Source organism: Acomys minous (assembly GCF_964271855.1).
Source record: "Acomys minous genome assembly, chromosome: 10".
NCBI classification, from domain to species: domain Eukaryota; kingdom Metazoa; phylum Chordata; class Mammalia; order Rodentia; family Muridae; genus Acomys; species Acomys minous.
Window position 1 is genome coordinate 32187308 of NC_140491.1, and position 18485 is coordinate 32205792.

The 18485-nt window shown below is 50.3% G+C and overlaps 1 protein-coding gene across 4 annotated transcripts in view; it reads right to left on the minus strand.

Annotated features, from left to right (window-relative positions):
- Positions 1-18485, minus strand: part of AFAP1 (actin filament associated protein 1) — a 115400-nt gene that overhangs the window by 19459 nt on the left and 77456 nt on the right. For all 4 annotated transcript variants that reach the window (XM_084797467.1, XM_084797468.1, XM_084797466.1 and 1 more), the window contains 3 exons: positions 12908-13119; positions 7173-7318; positions 359-476 (listed from right to left, as the gene is read on the minus strand). In XM_084797467.1, coding sequence (XP_084653593.1) covers positions 359-476; positions 7173-7318; positions 12908-13119 — 476 coding nt within the window. The remainder of the gene's footprint in view (positions 1-358; positions 477-7172; positions 7319-12907; positions 13120-18485) is intronic.

Below are 18485 nucleotides of genomic sequence, written 5' to 3' on the forward strand. Positions count from 1 at the left end.
ATGGTGGCTGTAGTGGTATTGGGCATAACTAGTCAGGGTGATTTACATGGTGTTGTCTGAGTTACTCAACTTGTAAGACTGAATATTCTTTCGGCTCGATCTAGTTTTTCTAACTTAATCCACTACCTTCTAGCCAGTATCCTGGGTGCTGAGATGTATGTGATGTTGGTGACAGGAGTACACAGGCTGTCTACTAGGGGGTCACGTGACCCCTAGTTCATGTCAGAGACCAGGGTTTGAGGGAGCAGTGGTATAATTCTCAGTCTCACCAGGATGGAAGCTAGGCACCCCAGGGACACACTTTACTAGCGATTTGTCTCCTAACAAAATTGACCATTGGCTGTCGAAGGACACTCACCGAGCCGTTGACACAGGGAACATCATCGTAGTGTAGTGCTGTCCCGCTGGGGTGGGCATAGCCATTGGAGATGCTCCCGAGGTAAGGGCTGGTAGACACTGCCCGCCTGTTCATAAAGCTGAGACAAAAGACATGAACACATCAGTTCATCAGCAGAGCCTTGTGAACCTTGATGCAACCAAAGGCCTGTGAGGCTCAGGGGCCAAACCCTTAGGACCCTTAGGCTGTCCCACATGTCATCTTCAAGAGGCTAAGGCCAGTCTTCACCCAGAGCAAAGACAGGCCCCAGCATAGACGATGGACACCATATGTGGGAACGCACAGAAACACCAACAAATGGAGGGGCCGGACAACAACCACTATTTTCACCATGGCCTGGGGAGCATATACCCAGGGAAGGCACAGTAGCTCTTTCTGAGGGGCTGGGCCTCTCACAGCTGTCAGCCAGTGTGAGGAGTGTCGAGATCGGCCTTTTGGAAGCCCACAGACAATGACAAGTGAAGCATCCGCGGCTCCTAAGACTCCTCGAATGGTCCTGATCTGCTGCACACAGCGTTGATCTACTAGGGACTCCTAGCATGAGTGAAGTCTCAAAATGGATCCAAGGCTAGGGTGGTGACTTCCTTCTTTATGGACGTCTCCTAAGGTGACCTTGCCCCCCCCCCCCCGCCCCATTTCCTCATAGCTACACCAACCTAATTGGTTGCTATTGGTGCTTGAGGCCAGCATGGGATGGTTTGATTGGCCCTTCATTATTTAAAAGTCTTTACGGTGAACAATAAAGTTAGATCTGCACCTGTGAGTCTAGTCTCCAGAGTCTGATTCCCTGGGTTCTGCACGGGCTCCATCACCATTCACCCCGTTTCCCCACTGCTTCCTGATGACCACAAGCCAGTTTCATTCTGTCTTTAGAGCTGACCACTTCCAAAGGCAGGGGACAGCATGGCCTACACTGCTACTTGGCCTTCTTCCGAATGTCACTGGCTGTCCAACAAGCACTCACTGAACCGGGGCAGTCACATACACACCTTCAGCTGGTCCCAGGTCTCTGATGGCCCCATGGGTAGCCATGCTAAGCCTTTAGAAGCCTGTGCTGCTGTGGTAGGCATGAGATACACGCTTGAGTCTTGGTTCCTGTCCTCGGCCAGAGCCTCTAAAACCTTGGAATTTCCCAATGATGAGAGACAGGCCACCTTTGCCCATCACAATGAGCTGCCCAGAGTCTCTGGAAAGCCTGACAGATTTGAGGATGGGGGTGCTAGTGGCTAAGAAACAGCTACCTGATCATAGTCTGGAAGGAGTTCACCCTGGGAGCGCACTATAGCCAGGAAAAGTGTTGCATCCAAGGAGGTCATTGTACCTAGAGAAGGCATATGCCCAAGGAAGGTGCTAGATCCGGGGAGAGCACTGCTCTCAGGGAGGAAGTGGCAGCCCCTGTCTCCCATAGCTCGCCTTCTGCCACTCCTATCCAAGAGCTCCACGCCGGTGGGTTCTCCCAGCCTATTCTGCACCCACTCCTCATCTGCCTCTCCCCACTAGAGCACAAGCTTCTGGAGTGTTCTGCCACCCCATTCTCCAGAGCACAATGAGGAAAGATGATGGGCTGGTGTCTCAGGAAGTGGCGCTTGTTTGAGGAACAACTGTGAAAACCCAGGAAGAAATAACCAAGATAGCATTTGCTCCTACCTGGGGAAACTAAAATCATCTAAAGTTAATCAACAAATACACTTTTCCCCACTCCCCCCACCACGCTCCACCCCCAACTTTGTTTCTCTGGATAAAGTAGCTTGGGGCAATACCTGTGTGGCTCTGCACAGGCTAATGGCCACAGTTTTGCGGTGCACTGCTGCCCCCTGCTGGAAGAAGCTGGCAAGCACAGCTCCTCTGGCAGATGCAACAACTTCTTGTTACTTAATCTACGTCAAACCAAGTGTAAGAAAGTTACGTGCACAGGAAGAATAAAATGCAAGAAGAAAATATTCGCTAGCCCCTTAGGAGTTCCTGCATGTTCCACACGCACGTTTAAGGCACTGACTAAAAGACTCAGTTGAAGACTGTCTGGGGAAAGGTTATGTGACATAATAAATGGAAGAATGGCAGGACGCCACGTGTGCCTGCACCTGCTGGTGCTGAGCACAGCCACGGCTGAACACTCAGCACGGCGTGCGTGCACACACAGCCCTTTCTCCTCCTCACAGCAGGGGCCTCATACTTACTTTGCAGCATCGGGTTCTGGCTCCCTGCCCAGTACTCACACTTACGCACAGACCGCAGGAAGAGTCAAGGACAGTCAACAGAGCTGGGTACATTTCTGATTCCTTCAATGGGGATGCTCAAAGAAACATGACACACACATGTCCTTGTTGGCAGAGGCCTTCTCCACTGTCCAGAACACCCCAACACATTTACAGAGAGGGGCACAGGCCAGTAAAGAGCCAAAAGTAAGCAGGGGCCCCCCACTGCCCTCTAGTGCCCTTTTTCAGCCACGTGTGTAAGTGGAAATGAGTCTGGATCTAAAAACATAAGGACATCCCAGGAATCACTACGTATAAATGCAGGGACCTAAAGGTGGTGGCTGGAAGGTGGCTCTCCCGACTCTGTCCTTCTCTAGTCAGGCGGAAGAAGCATCATTTCCACCACCACTCTCTGCTGGGCCTACAACAGGCAACCCTTGTGTGGGGTCCACAGGAAGTGACAGGGCACTGTCCTTCTGTCATGTGACCCACAGTCTTCGGTCAGCCTCAGGACATGCCCCAGTGTCCAGCACCACACACACTGCTGCGTGCCCATCTCCAGGGAGAGCCCCGTAGTTTCTATTTTTTTCTTTCTGTTTCCTGTCTCTTCAGAACTGTATTACCTTCTTTCCTTCAGTCAGACACAGTTGCTGATAATTCTCATAATCATTTGGCAAAGATTCGCCATGCAGCCGCCAAGTTATAAAAAGCGAAAAATTAACTTAATCCCAGGCTATCAATCACTTGGCAAGCTACCATATTTTGAAAGCTGTTTCCTTGCTCAGTCTCCTCTCTGTTAAGTTTTATGGGAATGTTTGGCTAGAAAGCTAAAACATGAAAATTAACTTTACTGCTAGCTGACATCCCTAAAAAGATTTTAATGAGTTAAAAAAAAAAAAGATTCCGAGGCTGTTTATGGCATGTGCTTTTTTAAAATGAAGAGTGTTTGATACAGTGACCTGCATTCCTTTCTCCAAGATGTGACCACCCCACATTTGGTTTAGATTAAAATTCTGCTCGGCTATAAAGGAACAGCTGAGCTGTGTGTGGAGGCAAATAGCTTCATTCAGGGTTTCTCCTGAATGTGGTAATCTGTGTGCTGGTTATAGTCAACATTGAGTGTATTTTGTTTGGGGGATTTTAGTAACTTCCACATAAGTAGAGCTAGCAACTGTCAATATATCAAGCCGTGGGGACGTCACAGTATGAAGGCTTTTATACCACAAAGTAAAATCCCCAGTTCAGGAATGGGTTACATCTTATTGAGTCATTGACCAAAGGGGTCCTAGAGCCACCCCAATACTACAGGCTATTGCCAGTGTTATTGGTTACCTACACAACCTAATAGTAAGAGCCAGTGCCTGAGGAGAAGTTTTACTGCTATTGATTAGTGTTCATAGTGCTGGAAGGTATTATACACAGCACAGGAGGAGAAAAATAATCATTAATATAACCCAGCTATAAACCCTATTAACCTGCAACAGCAATCTTTCTGCAAGGTGTGCTGGTGCTCCTGTGGCGCAACTGTTCTGATAGTAACCAACCATTCTTTACCTAGTGTTAAGGCTCACTCCATGAGATGGAATTCATACATAACACTTCTAAAGTGGTTAAAACTTGAGACTAAATAGGCCCTAAAGGAAAACCTACTACTAGACAAGAGCAATAAAATGATTCCTAATGGCATACTGTTAGACCCACAGATCAGAGCATTGCTCAACCTTCTTAGAGAGGCTGCTGCTTACAGCAGTTGGTAAGCAGTAACACAGAGATCTGCACCTGGACAAATGTGTAGAGAGCAAGAGACTTTGGAGTACTCAGTCCTAAATGGTTCAGGAATTTCTGGGGAAGAAAAGGCAGAAAGACTGTAAGAGCCAGAGGTGGTTGGTGGCTCCGAGGAAACCTGTGTTTTCCCGACACAACAGAACTGATACACATAAGAGCTCACAGAGACTGTGGCAGCATGCACGACAAGACCTGCACAGGCTCAAAACAGACAAACTCCCAGCATGGAGAAGGGGAGCTGTTCGTGTCAGGTGTGGTGATGCCTTTCATTTCAACACGCGGGAGATGGAGGCAGGTGGATCTCACCATCCTGGTCTACACAATGAGTTCCAGGGCAGCCAGAGAGAAACAGAGAGAACCCATCTCAACCACAATACACCCCCGCCAAAGAATCTATTTGCAACTGACACCTGCTGGGAAAGGGAAAATTCATTTTCTCCAAATGAATGTCACCAGGCATATGAACCACACTTTAGACTTGGGCCCATGCCAAGGAGTAGCTGTCAACAAAAAAGAAAAAAAAGAGAAAAAAAAAAAAAAGATCCCAGTGTTGTTGTTGTTTTTCCCATGTGTGCTTTTTGGTTATGGTTTGGTGTTTTGTTTTTTGTTGTTGTTTTGGGTTGGAGTCTCTTTGTTTTTGTTTTGGAGGGCATTTGGGTTTGTTTGTTTGTTTGTTTGTTTTGAGGGAAAGAGAAAGTAAGTAAGTGGGGAGGATCTGGGAAGAGTAGGGGAAGAGGAACGAAAACAATCAAAATATATTGCATGAAAAATATTTTTTAAATGTAAAAACCAAAGAGGTCCACCACAGGGATTGCCCCAAGTGGCTGGGTGCATGTTGGCATGCCACTACTGGGCCAGGATGCACTGTTCAGACATACTAGTGTTAGGGACACATGACTGGTTCCAGCTCTCCTGTCAAGAGCTCCTGCCCACTAAATTTAAAATGTGAGAAATGTACTCATTTAAAAACAAACAAAAAAGTAATTTAAAAACAATAACCATGAGTCTATCAGACTTTTACCACAGTCAACATATTTGTGTATATATGTATTTATGTGTATATATACATATACACATATGTCTGTGTGTGTGCTTGTATGTGTGTGTGTGTGTGTTTATGAAGCTTTTCTAACATAAGTAAACAAAGAAGGCATTATTGATCAATTTTCAGGTCTGTAAATGTCTCTCTGAGATTGGTAACTGGACTTCTACTCTTGCTTGTGTGCCCACTGGCCACACTCTGCTACTTGGGTGACAAATAAGGGAAAAAGAAGCCTTACAGGGATGTGAGGCTGGGAGGAGGGAGAACATGCCCACAACTTCCCAGGTGCACAGTCTCCGATGCTACACCAAAATTCAATGAGTGGCAGTCTCTTAGCGACTGCTTATTGGACTCCCTGTGTCCTGACTCGGAGGCCACAGGCTGACACTGCCCGAAGGATGGGCCTCATACTGTCATCATCGCCACTGTGCACATCAGAGTGGGCCCAGTCAGCTGGGGAGCCATTGACCTCACAATGCTGGTACAAATGTGGGAAGCACCTTCTGTGTGAGCCTCCTTTACCAGCTCGGAATTTGCTAATTGCTCTCCTAGAGTAACAGGGGCAATGTGCCCATTCTAAAATAATGTATATCTGAAAGGACCAAAGTCTACCAATTGTCCTATTTTTTTTTTTTTTTTGAGATGTGGTCTCATATAATCCAGGATAGTCTTGAACTCACTATGTAAGACAACAAAGATGACCCTGAACTTGTGATCCTCCTGCTCCACCTCCCATATGCTTGGATTAGAAACATGCACCAGTTTATGCGGTGCTGGGGGTTGAACCCCGGGCCTTGCATACATTGAGGCGAGTACTGTACCAACTCAGCTACATCCTTAGCCCACTGGTTGTCTTCCAAGGTTAAAAAAAAAAAAAAAAAGGAGGTCTGGACTGGCAGCCAGGTCCATTGGCAACCCACAGCCTGGAAGTCCTCCTTCTGCCTGCCCCATGGCTCTGCACCCCTGGGCCATGTGGGGCTCACTGTAGCACTTGAAACACCAGAGTCCAAGGCCATGCAGCATTCCCTGCTTCCTCTGTGTGTGAGGGGAACGCACGCCGGGACACGGTGCCGTGGAGAGGCCTGCTCACCACCACAGCCTGAACAACAGTGCCACGACTGTGGGAAAAACCCTTCACCTTGTGGGACAGCTGATAGTGCTGAGTGGCCCCCAGGGGCTGTGCACCCCACAGGAACTGCTGCAGCCACCCCCTCCTTATGACGCTGTTCAGGAAGCATTCTGGCTCAAAATATGCTTTTGCCCAAAGAAAGATTATTTGTCATGACTTAAATTTAGAAAGCACTGCACTGCCAGCTTTGAGATTTCAGGCCTTGTTTCGGCAACATACGGAATCTTTTCTGCTTTCCAGAAAGTCCCTGTCATAAGGGGGGGGGGAGGGAGGTGCTGGCGACAGCTGCCCACAGAACAAAGTCAGGAACACTACCTGTTGGTGCAAATAAAACAGGCCGCGATCCCTTACTGTCTCTGGCTGCAAGGGCAGAGAGCTAGGCAGCTGTAGCTGCCCACGAGCCAGTACAACCATCTTCAGAAAAGTTTGCCCAGCCCACCCTAGCAGAAACCCCAGACAGCTGAAATGACCAACATCAGGGTCATCGGGGCCCAGCACCCCACCAAGGAAAAGTCCTTGGGTGTGCTTCTGGCCTGCGTGTTCACCCAGCACCTGCTGCCCAACAGTAGAAGAAGAAGACCGTGGCCGAGTTCCGGCTTTCCCCAGACCGCGTGCGAGTCTCACCAGAAGGTCTGTTTGGCCGCCTGAATGACATTTGCGGACATCTCCACATCTATGTAGTCGTAGTGCAGGGCTCCCGGGTCTGTGGATGACCCCGTCTCAGCCAGTAAGATGCCAATCCATCTGCCCATGTCTTCAGAGGACGAAGCCTGCCCGTGGGGAAGAAGAAAGCGTGACTCACTCAGCCAAAGACAAAGACGCGTGATGAGAAGGGAAAAAGAAAACGTAGAGCCCCGAGTGTGGCATGAGAAAGGAGCCACGCTCGCTGCCTGGGGGAGAGGATTAGCTTTGTGTTCATGGCAGGCTGGAGAGCCAGGGGCTACAGGAAAAATATGCAAAGGAACTTAAAATCTGAGCCACCGAGATGCCTCCCCTTTATCTGGGAGAGGGCTCCAGAGCGGAAGACATAGGTATTCACAAGAGTGATTAAATCTGAGCCAAAGCAAGTTGTTCACATACGGTGCTGAGGGGCTGGCTTGGAGAGCACCTGGGCGCTCTACCCCAGGGCCCCCAGGTGCCCTGGCTCAGCGCGTCCTTCACTGGTGTGGTGTGTGACGGTGAGCTTGTTTCTCTAATTCAGACACTACTTTGAAAAGCAAAAAGGCAACTTGTCGTCGAGCCCACTGTGTAGTGACATTCTTGAGAATTCTGGAATTTTGGTTTCTTTAAAAAACACAGAAATGTTATAAGAATGCGCGTTCATTTTAGTCCCAGGTGTGGGGATGTGGGGCTGCTTTGGACGGTGCACGGCAGCTGGCCATGATTTGCCTCGTGCTCTAGCAGAGGCGTGGTTTTGTCAGCTGCAGATGGTTTCTGCGATTTGTGTGACCTTCGGAATTCTGGGAACTTTTCAGAGGGTGCATAAATGGGTTGGTGGTCGTTTGGCCCAGGCAGAGGAAGACCCCTTGGCAGGAAGCAGCGGCTGCCTGTGTGGAAGTCTGGGTCTCTGTGGGGGCTCAGGGAGCACAGCATAGGGACCATGGCACCTCTCACTGGAGGCACAACCCAGGTGTGCCCCATTAAAGTGAACTGTTGTGAGCATTTAGGTTAAGAATAGAAATTCTCTTCTGGGTCTGTTGTCTTAACCCCAAACAATGTTCCACTGGAGCTGGGGATGTGGCTCAGCGTGCAGGCCTATTATGGGTTGTGGGTCCATCCTCAGCAGCACAGACACATGAAACGAGCCACCAGCTTCACAGTGAAGTCTAACCTGTGTCTCTACAGCTACTTTACGGAAGCATTTACTGCCTTTTCTTTTTTAGATTTTATGTATTTTAAATTTTATTTTATTTTATTAATATATTCAGATTACAACTCAATTGTTATCCTATCACTTGTATCCTCCCGTTCCTCTCTCCCTCCCACTTTCACCCTATTCCCCTCCCCTGATTTTATGTCTTTTATGTGTTTGGATGTTCCGACTGCGAGCATGCACACAAACCATATGTGTCCCTCGTGCCCAAGGAGACTGGGAATGCAGTTACAGGTGGTTGTTAGCTGAAATGTGGGTGCTGAGAATCAAACCAGAGTGTTCAAACACTGGTGGCACACAGCAAGTAAAGGTTTACAGGCGGGCTAAGGCCCCCAGAAATCCTACATACACAGGTAACTGGATAATTGCTGAAATGTAGGGGCTAATTCCAGTAGACAGAATCAAGGAATGAGAGTCACCACTCAGCCAGCGGCATCACCACAGACTGCTGCAGGCACCAGCATCACCACAGACTGCTGCGGGCACCAGCATCACCACAGACTGCTGCGGGCACCAGCATCACCACAGACTGCTGCGGGCACCAGCATCACCACAGACTGCTGCGGGCACCAGCATCACCACAGACTGCTGCGGGCACCAGCATCACCACAGACTGCTGCGGGCACCAGCATCACCACAGACTGCTGCGGGCCAGTCTCCAATGCTAGCATCGACAGTCTCAAAGGGTCTGTCCACATGATGAGGTGGGAGGCAGGGGGCGGGGGGCATGTAGTGACCTTCAACTGGGAAGAGGCCCAAGGTATCTGTGGTGATTTAAACGAGAAGTGCTCCCCCCTGTGCCCCCCCTCCGTAGTCTCAGGCACTTGAGCACTTTACCCCCTGTTGGTGTTGTGCAGGGGTGGGGGTGGGGGGCAGGGGGAAGGAGTTAGTGGTGGAGCCTGACTGGAGGAAGAATGTCACTGGGGATAGGCTTTGGGGGGGGGGGGCGTGGAAAGAGCCTCACAAACTTCCGGTTTGCTTTCTCTGCCTCATGCAGACAGAGTACAGGACAGTTTTCTGCTCTGGCGGCTATGTCTGCTGCTTGCTGCCATCCCTCCCCCACATGATGGCCTTTGTCACTTTGGAACCCTCAGGCCAAACAACCTCTTTCTTCTATAAGTTGTGTTGGTCGTGGTATTTTATCATGGCAATAGAAAAGTAACTAACACACTGTCGAGTGAGTGAGACACAACAATAGCAAGCCCCTCCCCTCAGGACACACCAGACAGTGACATCACTTCCATCCAGCTCCTGCTAAGGGTGTCAGGAGGGACGGTACACCCCAGACGGACGGTTTTCTAAAAAGGCCTGAGCTCCAGGAAGTGTGAGCAGCATGAATGGATGGAGGGGCTGAGAGGCTTGGAGGATAAATGGGAACAGGCTTTCAGAGATGCGCCAGGCACGGGGGCCGTGCTGGCATAGTTGGACAATTCAGATTGAGACCTAGGCCTCATGAGAGAGCATGGCATTAACTCCCATTCCCTGTGTGTGAGCTCTAAGCCACATCAGCCCTGTGTGTGGGCTCTAAGCTACTTCAGCCCTGAGTGTGAGCTCTAAGTCACTTCAGCCCTGTGTGTGAGCTCTAAGTCACTTCAGCCCTGAGTGTGAGCTCTAAGTCACTTCAGCCCTGAGTGTGAGCTCTAAGTCACTTCAGCCCTGAGTGTGAGCTCTAAGTCACTTCAGCCCTGAGTGTGAGCTCTCAGTCACTTCAGCCCTGAGTGTGAGCTATAAGTCACTTCAGCCCTGTGTGTGGGCTCTAAGTCACTTCAGCCCTGTGTGTGAGCTCTAAGTCACTTCAGCCCTGAGTGTGAGCTCTAAGTCACTTCAACCCTGAGTGTGAGCTCTAAGTCACTTCAGCCCTGAGTGTGAGCTCTAAGTCACTTCAGCCCTGTGTGTGAGCTCTAAGTCACTTCAGCCCTGAGTGTGAGCTCTAAGTCACTTCAGCCCTGAGTGTGAGCTCTAAGTCACTTCAGCCCTGAGTGTGAGCTCTAAGTCACTTCAGCCCTGAGTGTGAGCTCTAAGTCACTTCAGCCCTGAGTGTGAGCTATAAGTCACTTCAGCCCTGTGTGTGGGCTCTAAGTCACTTCAGCCCTGAGTGTGAGCTCTAAGTCACTTCAGCCCTGAGTGTGAGCTCTAAGTCACTTCAGCCCTGAGTGTGAGCTCTAAGCCACTTCAGCCCTGTGTGTGAGCTCTAAGTCACTTCAGCCCTGAGTGTGAGCTCTAAGTCACTTCAGCCCTGAGTGTGAACTCTAAGCCACTTCAGCCCTGAGTGTGAACTCTAAGCCACTTCAGCCCTGTGTGTGAGCTCTCAGTCACTTCAGCCCTGTGTGTGAGCTCTCAGTCACTTCAGCCCTGTGTGTGAGCTCTAAGTCACTTCAGCCCTGTGTGTGAGCTCTCAGTCACTTCAGCCCTGAGTGTGAGCTCTCAGTCACTTCAGCCCTGTGTGTGAGCTCTCAGTCACTTCAGCCCTGAGTGTGAGCTCTAAAGCCACTTCAGCCCTGTGTGTGAACTCTAAGCCACTTCAGCCCTGAGTGTGAGCTCTAAGTCACTTCAGCCCTGAGTGTGAGCTCTCAGTCACTTCAGCCCTGTGTGTGAGCTCTCAGTCACTTCAGCCCTGAGTGTGAGCTCTCAGTCACTTCAGCCCTGAGTGTGAGCTCTAAGTCACTTCAGCCCTGAGTGTGAGCTCTCAGTCACTTCAGCCCTGAGTGTGAGCTCTAAGTCACTTCAGCCCTGAGTGTGAGCTCTCAGTCACTTCAGCCCTGAATGTGAGCTCTAAGTCACTTCAGCCCTGAGTGTGAGCTCTAAGTCACTTCAGCCCTGAGTGTGAGCTCTAAGTCACTTCAGTTCTGTAGAAACAGTCGATGATTTGGGAAGATGCCAGTTCAACTTCAAACCCTTGCTATCCTTCAGGAGGATGAGGCCACTTCCCCCCAGGGTGGAGGACTGAACACCTGCTAGGGCTGTGGCTGTTCTTGACGCTGTGGAACTTTCTGTTCTTCATGGACTCAGTACTAAACACGCCCACACAAGTAGCTTCCACCTACCCGACCCTGGGCTCCTGGCCATGTCCAGCTTTTATCGTGGTGTGCCTGCCCCTGCTGCCTCTTCCCTGGGGCCTGTGGCATCTGCTGCCAAAGCTCTCCTTAAGCCCTGGATCTATCTGCTGCCAGGACAGCTTCCTGCAAGGTTTTAACTATCATCCACACCAAGATTTGCAAAGGACACTGACTCCACTTACCGCTGGCTTTTACAGGCAGGTAAGAGGCCAAGAGAAAAAAAAATAGACTTGGCTGCTGTCAGGTTATAGTAGTGGTGAGCTAAGGGTGGACACAACATCCCAGAACTGGACTAAGCCAGATCTTCTGGGCCATGTGTTATTGCACAGCAGCCACAAGGGGGCGCAGTCATCTTCCTCGTCCCTGAGACTACCTGGGCCAGTGAACCCTGTAGGGAGAAGGTAAGGTCCTTCCTTGTCAAACTAAAACTAAACTAAACTAAACCCTACTGTGAAAACAACTCTGGAAATAAGCACTCACATATTGAAATTCAAGATCTCATTGACTGCTGGCCTGGACACCTTGGCCCTGCTCAGAGCCCCACACCCACACTACAGCCATTGAAGATTTGACTCTGCATCTGGCAGGCAGCATACATGTCAGCCCACTGTACCATGCCTAACATAGCCTCACTTCTGCTAACCTCATGGCATGAAGTCACTGGCATGTACCCTGGAAAACACAGCTTTCACATCGGGGAATGTATGGTGTGCATGTGTGCCTTAATCATAATAAGGATAAAAGGGACAGAGAGAGAGAGAGAGAGAGAGAGAGAGAGAGAGAGAGAGAGAGAGAGAGAGAGAGAGAGAGAGAGAGAGAGAGAGAGAGAGAGAGAGAGAGAGAGAGAGAAACTAAGTCTGGATTAATGGCAGGTAAAAAAGAACAAGATGGAAGATTGGTGAATTATCCTATAAAGCAGCCCAGTAGACAATAAGAGACACATAGCACACACAAAGCCCAAAATGTTCCTGGTTCCCATGTGGTCCAGCTCACTGACCCTGCCACAGGGTGCCAGGGGCTCTAAAATGCCTTTTCAATTGGAAAATGGGTAGAGAGCTTTCCAATGGACAAGCAAAGGAAACAGTTCCCACGTGCCCCAGTAGCCTATGCTTAGAAGAGTATTTTAATGGAGATTTTTCAACAAGTTCTTGCCTGGGCACTTTGAGAAAGTGACCCCTTGTTTGGAGCTGGGCATTTAACTGTGGCAAGCAAAGTTGTCACGCATGATGCTCTAGGAAGCCTGTGCAGTTCCCGACTGTCCAAAAGAGAAACCCAGAAGACAACACAAAACAGAGTCTGCCAAGAGAAGGAAGGGGCCAGATCAAAATCAGACTCCGCGGGGAGCTTGGGTCTTCTGTAGAGGACCTGATCATGGTGTTGACAGATCCTGTGCCCATCCCTCCAGACAGTGGCCCCAGGGATCCCCATACCTCTAGCACAGCCACCTCCTGTCCGTTTCGAAGTAGCCGGAAAGTCAGCGGATGCTTGGAATCCAAGCCCGGGATCACCTCGCAGCCACGGAGAGGGATGGAGACGATGTGTGTCTTCAGGTCAGCCCTGTCCTTGTGCAGAACGAGCTTGCTGTCCTTCACTCTACACCAGCGCTCTCGCCAGCGGCTGTTGGAGAGCACATTTAGGTAACCTACAAGGAGAGGATGCCACAGCTCAGCCTGCTGAGGAAACCAAGGTGCCAGTGGGACCTACCCATGTCCTTGTCCCTTGGGAAGTGCCATGCATGAAACATGTGCTCACGTCCAGGTTTCAAATGCTCATAAGGAGAGAAGAGTCACTATTACGCAGTTAGCCTTCAGCAGGCCCTGGAGGCTCTTCATGGGTGCAGAACCCATTTCCTGGTGTAAGAACCAGTGTCAGCAGTGTAGTGTTTATGTGGGAACGTGGAAAGCACCCCAAGACGGTGACAGTGGATGTGGGATGGCTAGCAGGGACAGACAACCAACTGCCTGCATGTAACGGATGAGAAATCGCATGCAGAAAGATCTAGCTGCAAACCCTGTGAAGACAGAGAAATAAACGTATCTGAAGATGAAAATTCTCCAGGAAGTGGGAGGGCTGGGGAGTGGTAAGCTCCCAGCCGGATGTGTTCCAGCAGTGACGGAACGTGGCTGGTATGAGCTCCCCACCCACAGGCCCAGGGCCGCCTCCTGGTCTCTATGTTCCATCCCCGCATGTGGAAGCCAGGACTTCATCTCATGGGGAGACTAACCCAGATGAACCCTGACTGCCTAGCTCAGGGCCTGGGGGTGGGGGGGGGGAAGGGGGTTGTTCCTGGTGTGTCATATAGAGCTGTGATGTCACATGTGACAGAATTACAGGGAGAATTATTCCCTAAGGGAGAAAGGAATCATCAAGCACAGGAAAATGACAATTTGGGGCTGTCGTAAACACAAAGTGCGTTTTTCTAGAAGTACCAAGGCAGGAGGTTCCGTGGTGACGCGGTGACTGTGACAGCTGTGGCCACTATGGCCTCCAACTGTCCCACACTACAGACACTAGCACGCAGAGATTAAGAAAGGATGAGATGGTGGGGAAGGGTGAGCAGCAGGTGAAAAGAACGGTGATGAAGATGCTGGGTGTTACTCAGCCTCGGCCAATTCCTGCACATGCACGCTCACACGTTCAGTGCCCGGATGAAGTTTCATACGTCTCTGATGCATATTTTCAAGATAGTCTCAATGACTACCCTCAGCAAAATGTGAGTCCTCATCTGGATGGAGGTCTCCTGGACCCCCACACCCTAAAGTGCATCTCTTGCCAAACACAGACTGCCACTGGCCACACTAGGTAAGGAATCTTTGAAGCTACAGACACAAAGACAGAAGCCTGTGGGCTCCAGAGCAGGGGACTCACCCCCTCTCTTGTGTTCAGGCAGCTTTTAAACTTTTTTTTTTCTCCAAGGGCCACCTAGGAAGGAGAAAGCACTCTCAGATGTGGGGTGTCCCACAAAAGGCCAAAATCAGAGACAGGTAAGGAAGAATATTCCCAGGAGAGCTACAGGCCGCGCCTGCTCTTCACCCTCTAGAACACTGCAGTTAAGTGATGTCGTTCTTTTCAAAAGGCTTTTAATGTGCAGATGAAACCGTTCTGATTTAGTATTACTTTAAAAGAAAAGGGAAAGTGCTGCTTTAAGCTGCGGTCAGATGAACATCTTACTGGAACCGTTCACTCTATCCTGAACGCCATCTACAGCAATCAATCACGCCAAAGACTCCAATGCTGGACCTCTGGGTAGACGTCACCTGTGTCAACAGAGCCTAAGTGTTTTCTGAGCACAAGTGCACAAACAGGATGGCAGGAAGCCCTCGAGTAACTTGATATACTCCATAGGCCGGGCTCACACATACACGGACTGTCTAACTGCTGTTAAAGAGCCACCCTCGATAGGGAGTGGATGCACACGCCTGTGATCCCAGCATGCAGCAAGGAGGGGCAAGGGAATCATGAGTTCAAGATCCTGTCTCAGCAGTAACAATAAAACAGAAACAAAGAAACTAACCAGTGTGGTAGCACACACATATATTTTCAGTTCTTGGGACTGGGAACGGAGTGTAAGTGTCCAAGATGAGCCTGCATGACACATGAGACCCTGCCTTGAAAAAAAAAGAACCAACCACTGAACATCAGGGGCTTCACGGACCTACCAGACAGGGAAAGAACACGTCCCATGCACGTCTGCAAAGCCAGCTGCTGAACTACCCTGGGCTGGGCCTGGGCAAGAATTAGAAGGTATCACAGGACCTCCAGTGACCACACTGTGGAGAGCCTCAGACACCGGCCTGAAACAATAACCCAGGGGCTAGAGCCAGGCAGATAGTCTCAGTCACCATCCTGGACAGATAGCCTCAGACACTAAAGCCAGCAGATAATCTCAGACACCAGACCAGGAAGACAGCCTCAGACACCAGGCCAGGAAGATAGCCTCAGACACCAGGCCAGGCAGATAGCCTCAGACACCAGGCCAGGCAGATAGCTTCAGACACTAAGGCAGGCAGGCAGCTTCAGCTAGCAGGCATTATGTCAGTAGTGAGAACAGCGAGAGACTAACACAGGTCTGGGGAGCCTAGCAGCAATACCCCTGAATTGCCCATGACTCTGATTTAGGGCTCACAGTGGGGAGCTGCTTCACCACATGCACACAGCTGTCTCAGGACACCGTCCACCAATAGCACCCCGGCTCTGCAGTGCTCTCTCTCCAGATGGAGTCTGGCCACAGTCACCAGATGCTGTAGCTTTCCCAACATTTCAGCCACAGATGAGTGATTGCATGAGACAGGTCCTCCCTTAATTTAGAGCATGACTTCATGGGGCATTACCATATTTTAATACATTCTTGAGATTTAAGTTTCAGAGAGAGAGAGGGAGAGAGAGAGTTTCCTGCTCATATAAACAACACGAAGCCCACAGACATGTCCATGGTTCTGTTTGTCCCCTGGCCTCCATGGTTCCCCACTTTCTCAAGAAGGGGGTTCCTAAGTTTTCATCTTCTTGGGGGAGGAAATACTGAGATGAGCGAGGCCAGGCAGGAAGGCAGAGCAGCCCAGGCAGGGACCTAGATTCAAAGGGTGAGTCCCACTCTTGGTACCAACACCAAGACCCTTTGCCTTGCTGAGGGGGATCAGCCAGCTTTCTGAGCTGAAGCAGCCATCCGCCACCAGAGGGCACCAAAGTGCAGCCAGGACCTGAAGGCCTGGACTCCAGACTGGTGCAGAGACTGGGGTCTTCAGGGAACAGTTATATGAGGGTTTTGTTCTTTGATTTTTCTGTTTTTGTTTTGTTTTGTTTTGAGACAGGGTTTCTCTACGTAACAGCATTGGCTGTCCTGGAGCTCGCTTTGTAGACCAGGCTGGCCTTTAACTCACAGAGATCCGCCTGCCTCTGCCTTCCAAGTGCTGGGATTAAAAGTGTGTGCCACCACTGCCCAGCTTGTTTTTTTGTTTTGTTTTGTTTTGTATTTTGTGTTTTTTTTTTTATCTCACTTACAGTAATGTGCTAACACATCTTTTAAAAACTGGGTAATATCAGTTAATATTTTAAGATTCTTTCCACTCCAAATGCTACAGAAAGGCAAGAATAAATGAAGTTTTGTTAGAATTGCAAAGTTAAGTTTACAGGCCTGAGATTGTATGTTTTTCACCCGAAGAGCCTGGGCAGGGCTGATGTGTGGGTGTGTTTTGTTGACTTTACAGCATGGCAGACGAGCAATGGATAGTGACAGCAACCCAGCTCAGTTCACCTCCCACTCTCACAGAAACCAAGGAACTGTGCTGGAGCCCACGTCCCAGACAAGCAGCCTGAATCCCCAAAGCAATGAGTGGCTTTGCCATAATGTGCTGGGTGATGGGGACACAGCAGCGCAGCGCCATAATCTAGTAATGCCATGGGAGGTTTGGACAAGCCTGAGCTCCCAGGTGGGGAGCAAGAGGAGGTCTTTATGCTTGTGCCCAGGATGGCGTGACTAGTGTAAGGTGTCTGTGTAGGGCGGATGGGCGAGAGGACAGAAAGGAGGAGAGCTGGACGGAGGGTGCGTTTCCAGGGTGCACAGCTTCGCTTATAGAGTAACAAGAGCCCTGGGGCTTTGTCAGTCCTCGGAAGGCCAGATGAAAGCCACCATGGCTGTGGAGTCTGGGTACGTCTCTTGAGTATATTACCTGGAGGGCTGCAGAAAAAGCTGCCTAGCCCAACACTAATGCATCCCTCAAAGGCCTCTCAGGAAGATGGAGACAGCACGTGAAACAGCCTAGCTGCCTCTGCAGGTCTGCTCCCCAGCCCTGAAAGCCCTGCAAGAGCACCCCCAGGAAACCACAGCACCCCATCCAGCATAATCAGACTGCAATGCACAGACAGGCACCAAGCTCAGCTCAGTACCTCCAGGGAGACCTTTTCTGCCTGCTCAGCTGCTCTGCCCTTCTGGCCCATTTGCTCAGCGCAGTCTCCCGGCAGCTGCAGGAGCTCAGCTTGGCGTGGAGAGGGAAGGGGGCGGGGAGGGGGGGGTCAGTCCCTCGGGCCTGAATCCAGCTCCTTTCCTCTGCCGAGATCCCTGCAGCTGCACTGAGGGGTTGAAATGGCCATTGTTCCCTGTCCCCCTAGAGACGGTTCTCCTCATCCCTGGCGAAGAGCTGTGGTGGCACTTTTAGAGTTGTGTGGACAGAGGGCAGAGCTGTGTGTGGCAGATGCCTCAGGCTCCTGCTCTCAGGGTCACCCACACTCTCAGGAAAATGAGCAGCATGGAGACAAGCCACTGTGTGACAGCAACAGTGCCAAGAGAGTAGGCCTCTGACTCGCCTGCCTTGTGAATGCACAGCCATTCCTCCTAAAAAGCATCTCTATCTCTCACTAGCCCTTTAATCCCAGCACTCTGAGACAGAGGCAGGCAGATCTCTGTGAGTTCAAGGTTAGCCTGGTCTACACGGTGAGACCTTGTCTTAAAAACAACAAAAAAAAGTAATTTCTATTTCTATTTGCCCCATTGACCTACAGCAGTTGGGAAGGGAGGGGGCAAGGACAGAAGCAAGAAGAAGGACAAGGGCTGATGACAAAAGCAGGGAAAAAGACAATGTCCCCAAGAGCTCCAGGAAGATAAAGGCTGGACAGGAGCAGTGTGGCACTGTCCCCAAGCCCTCCCCCACTTTGTCTCTGGCTGTTATGCAGCCAAGTTCTCTCCTCATGGAAAGGACCATGATAGGGAAACCAGCATTGCCAGCTGGCCGGATTCTGTCCTCCTGTCCCCAACAGCCACTTGATGGGAGACTGTCCAAGGATCTGGGGTGCACCTGGCTCCTGGTACCTACAGAGGCTAGGATTCTTTCTTGATTCAGCCCCCAAGGAAGGGTGCTCAAGGGGTCAGAGGGGATTGTAAACAGAATACCTTTGAGTGAAGGAATCATGCGTTCACACTGACAGGAAGCAGGCCTTGTAACAGCAATACGCAAGGACAACTACAGCCCATTCCTGCTTTTGTTTTGTTCTGATACAGGGTCTTGCTATGTAGCC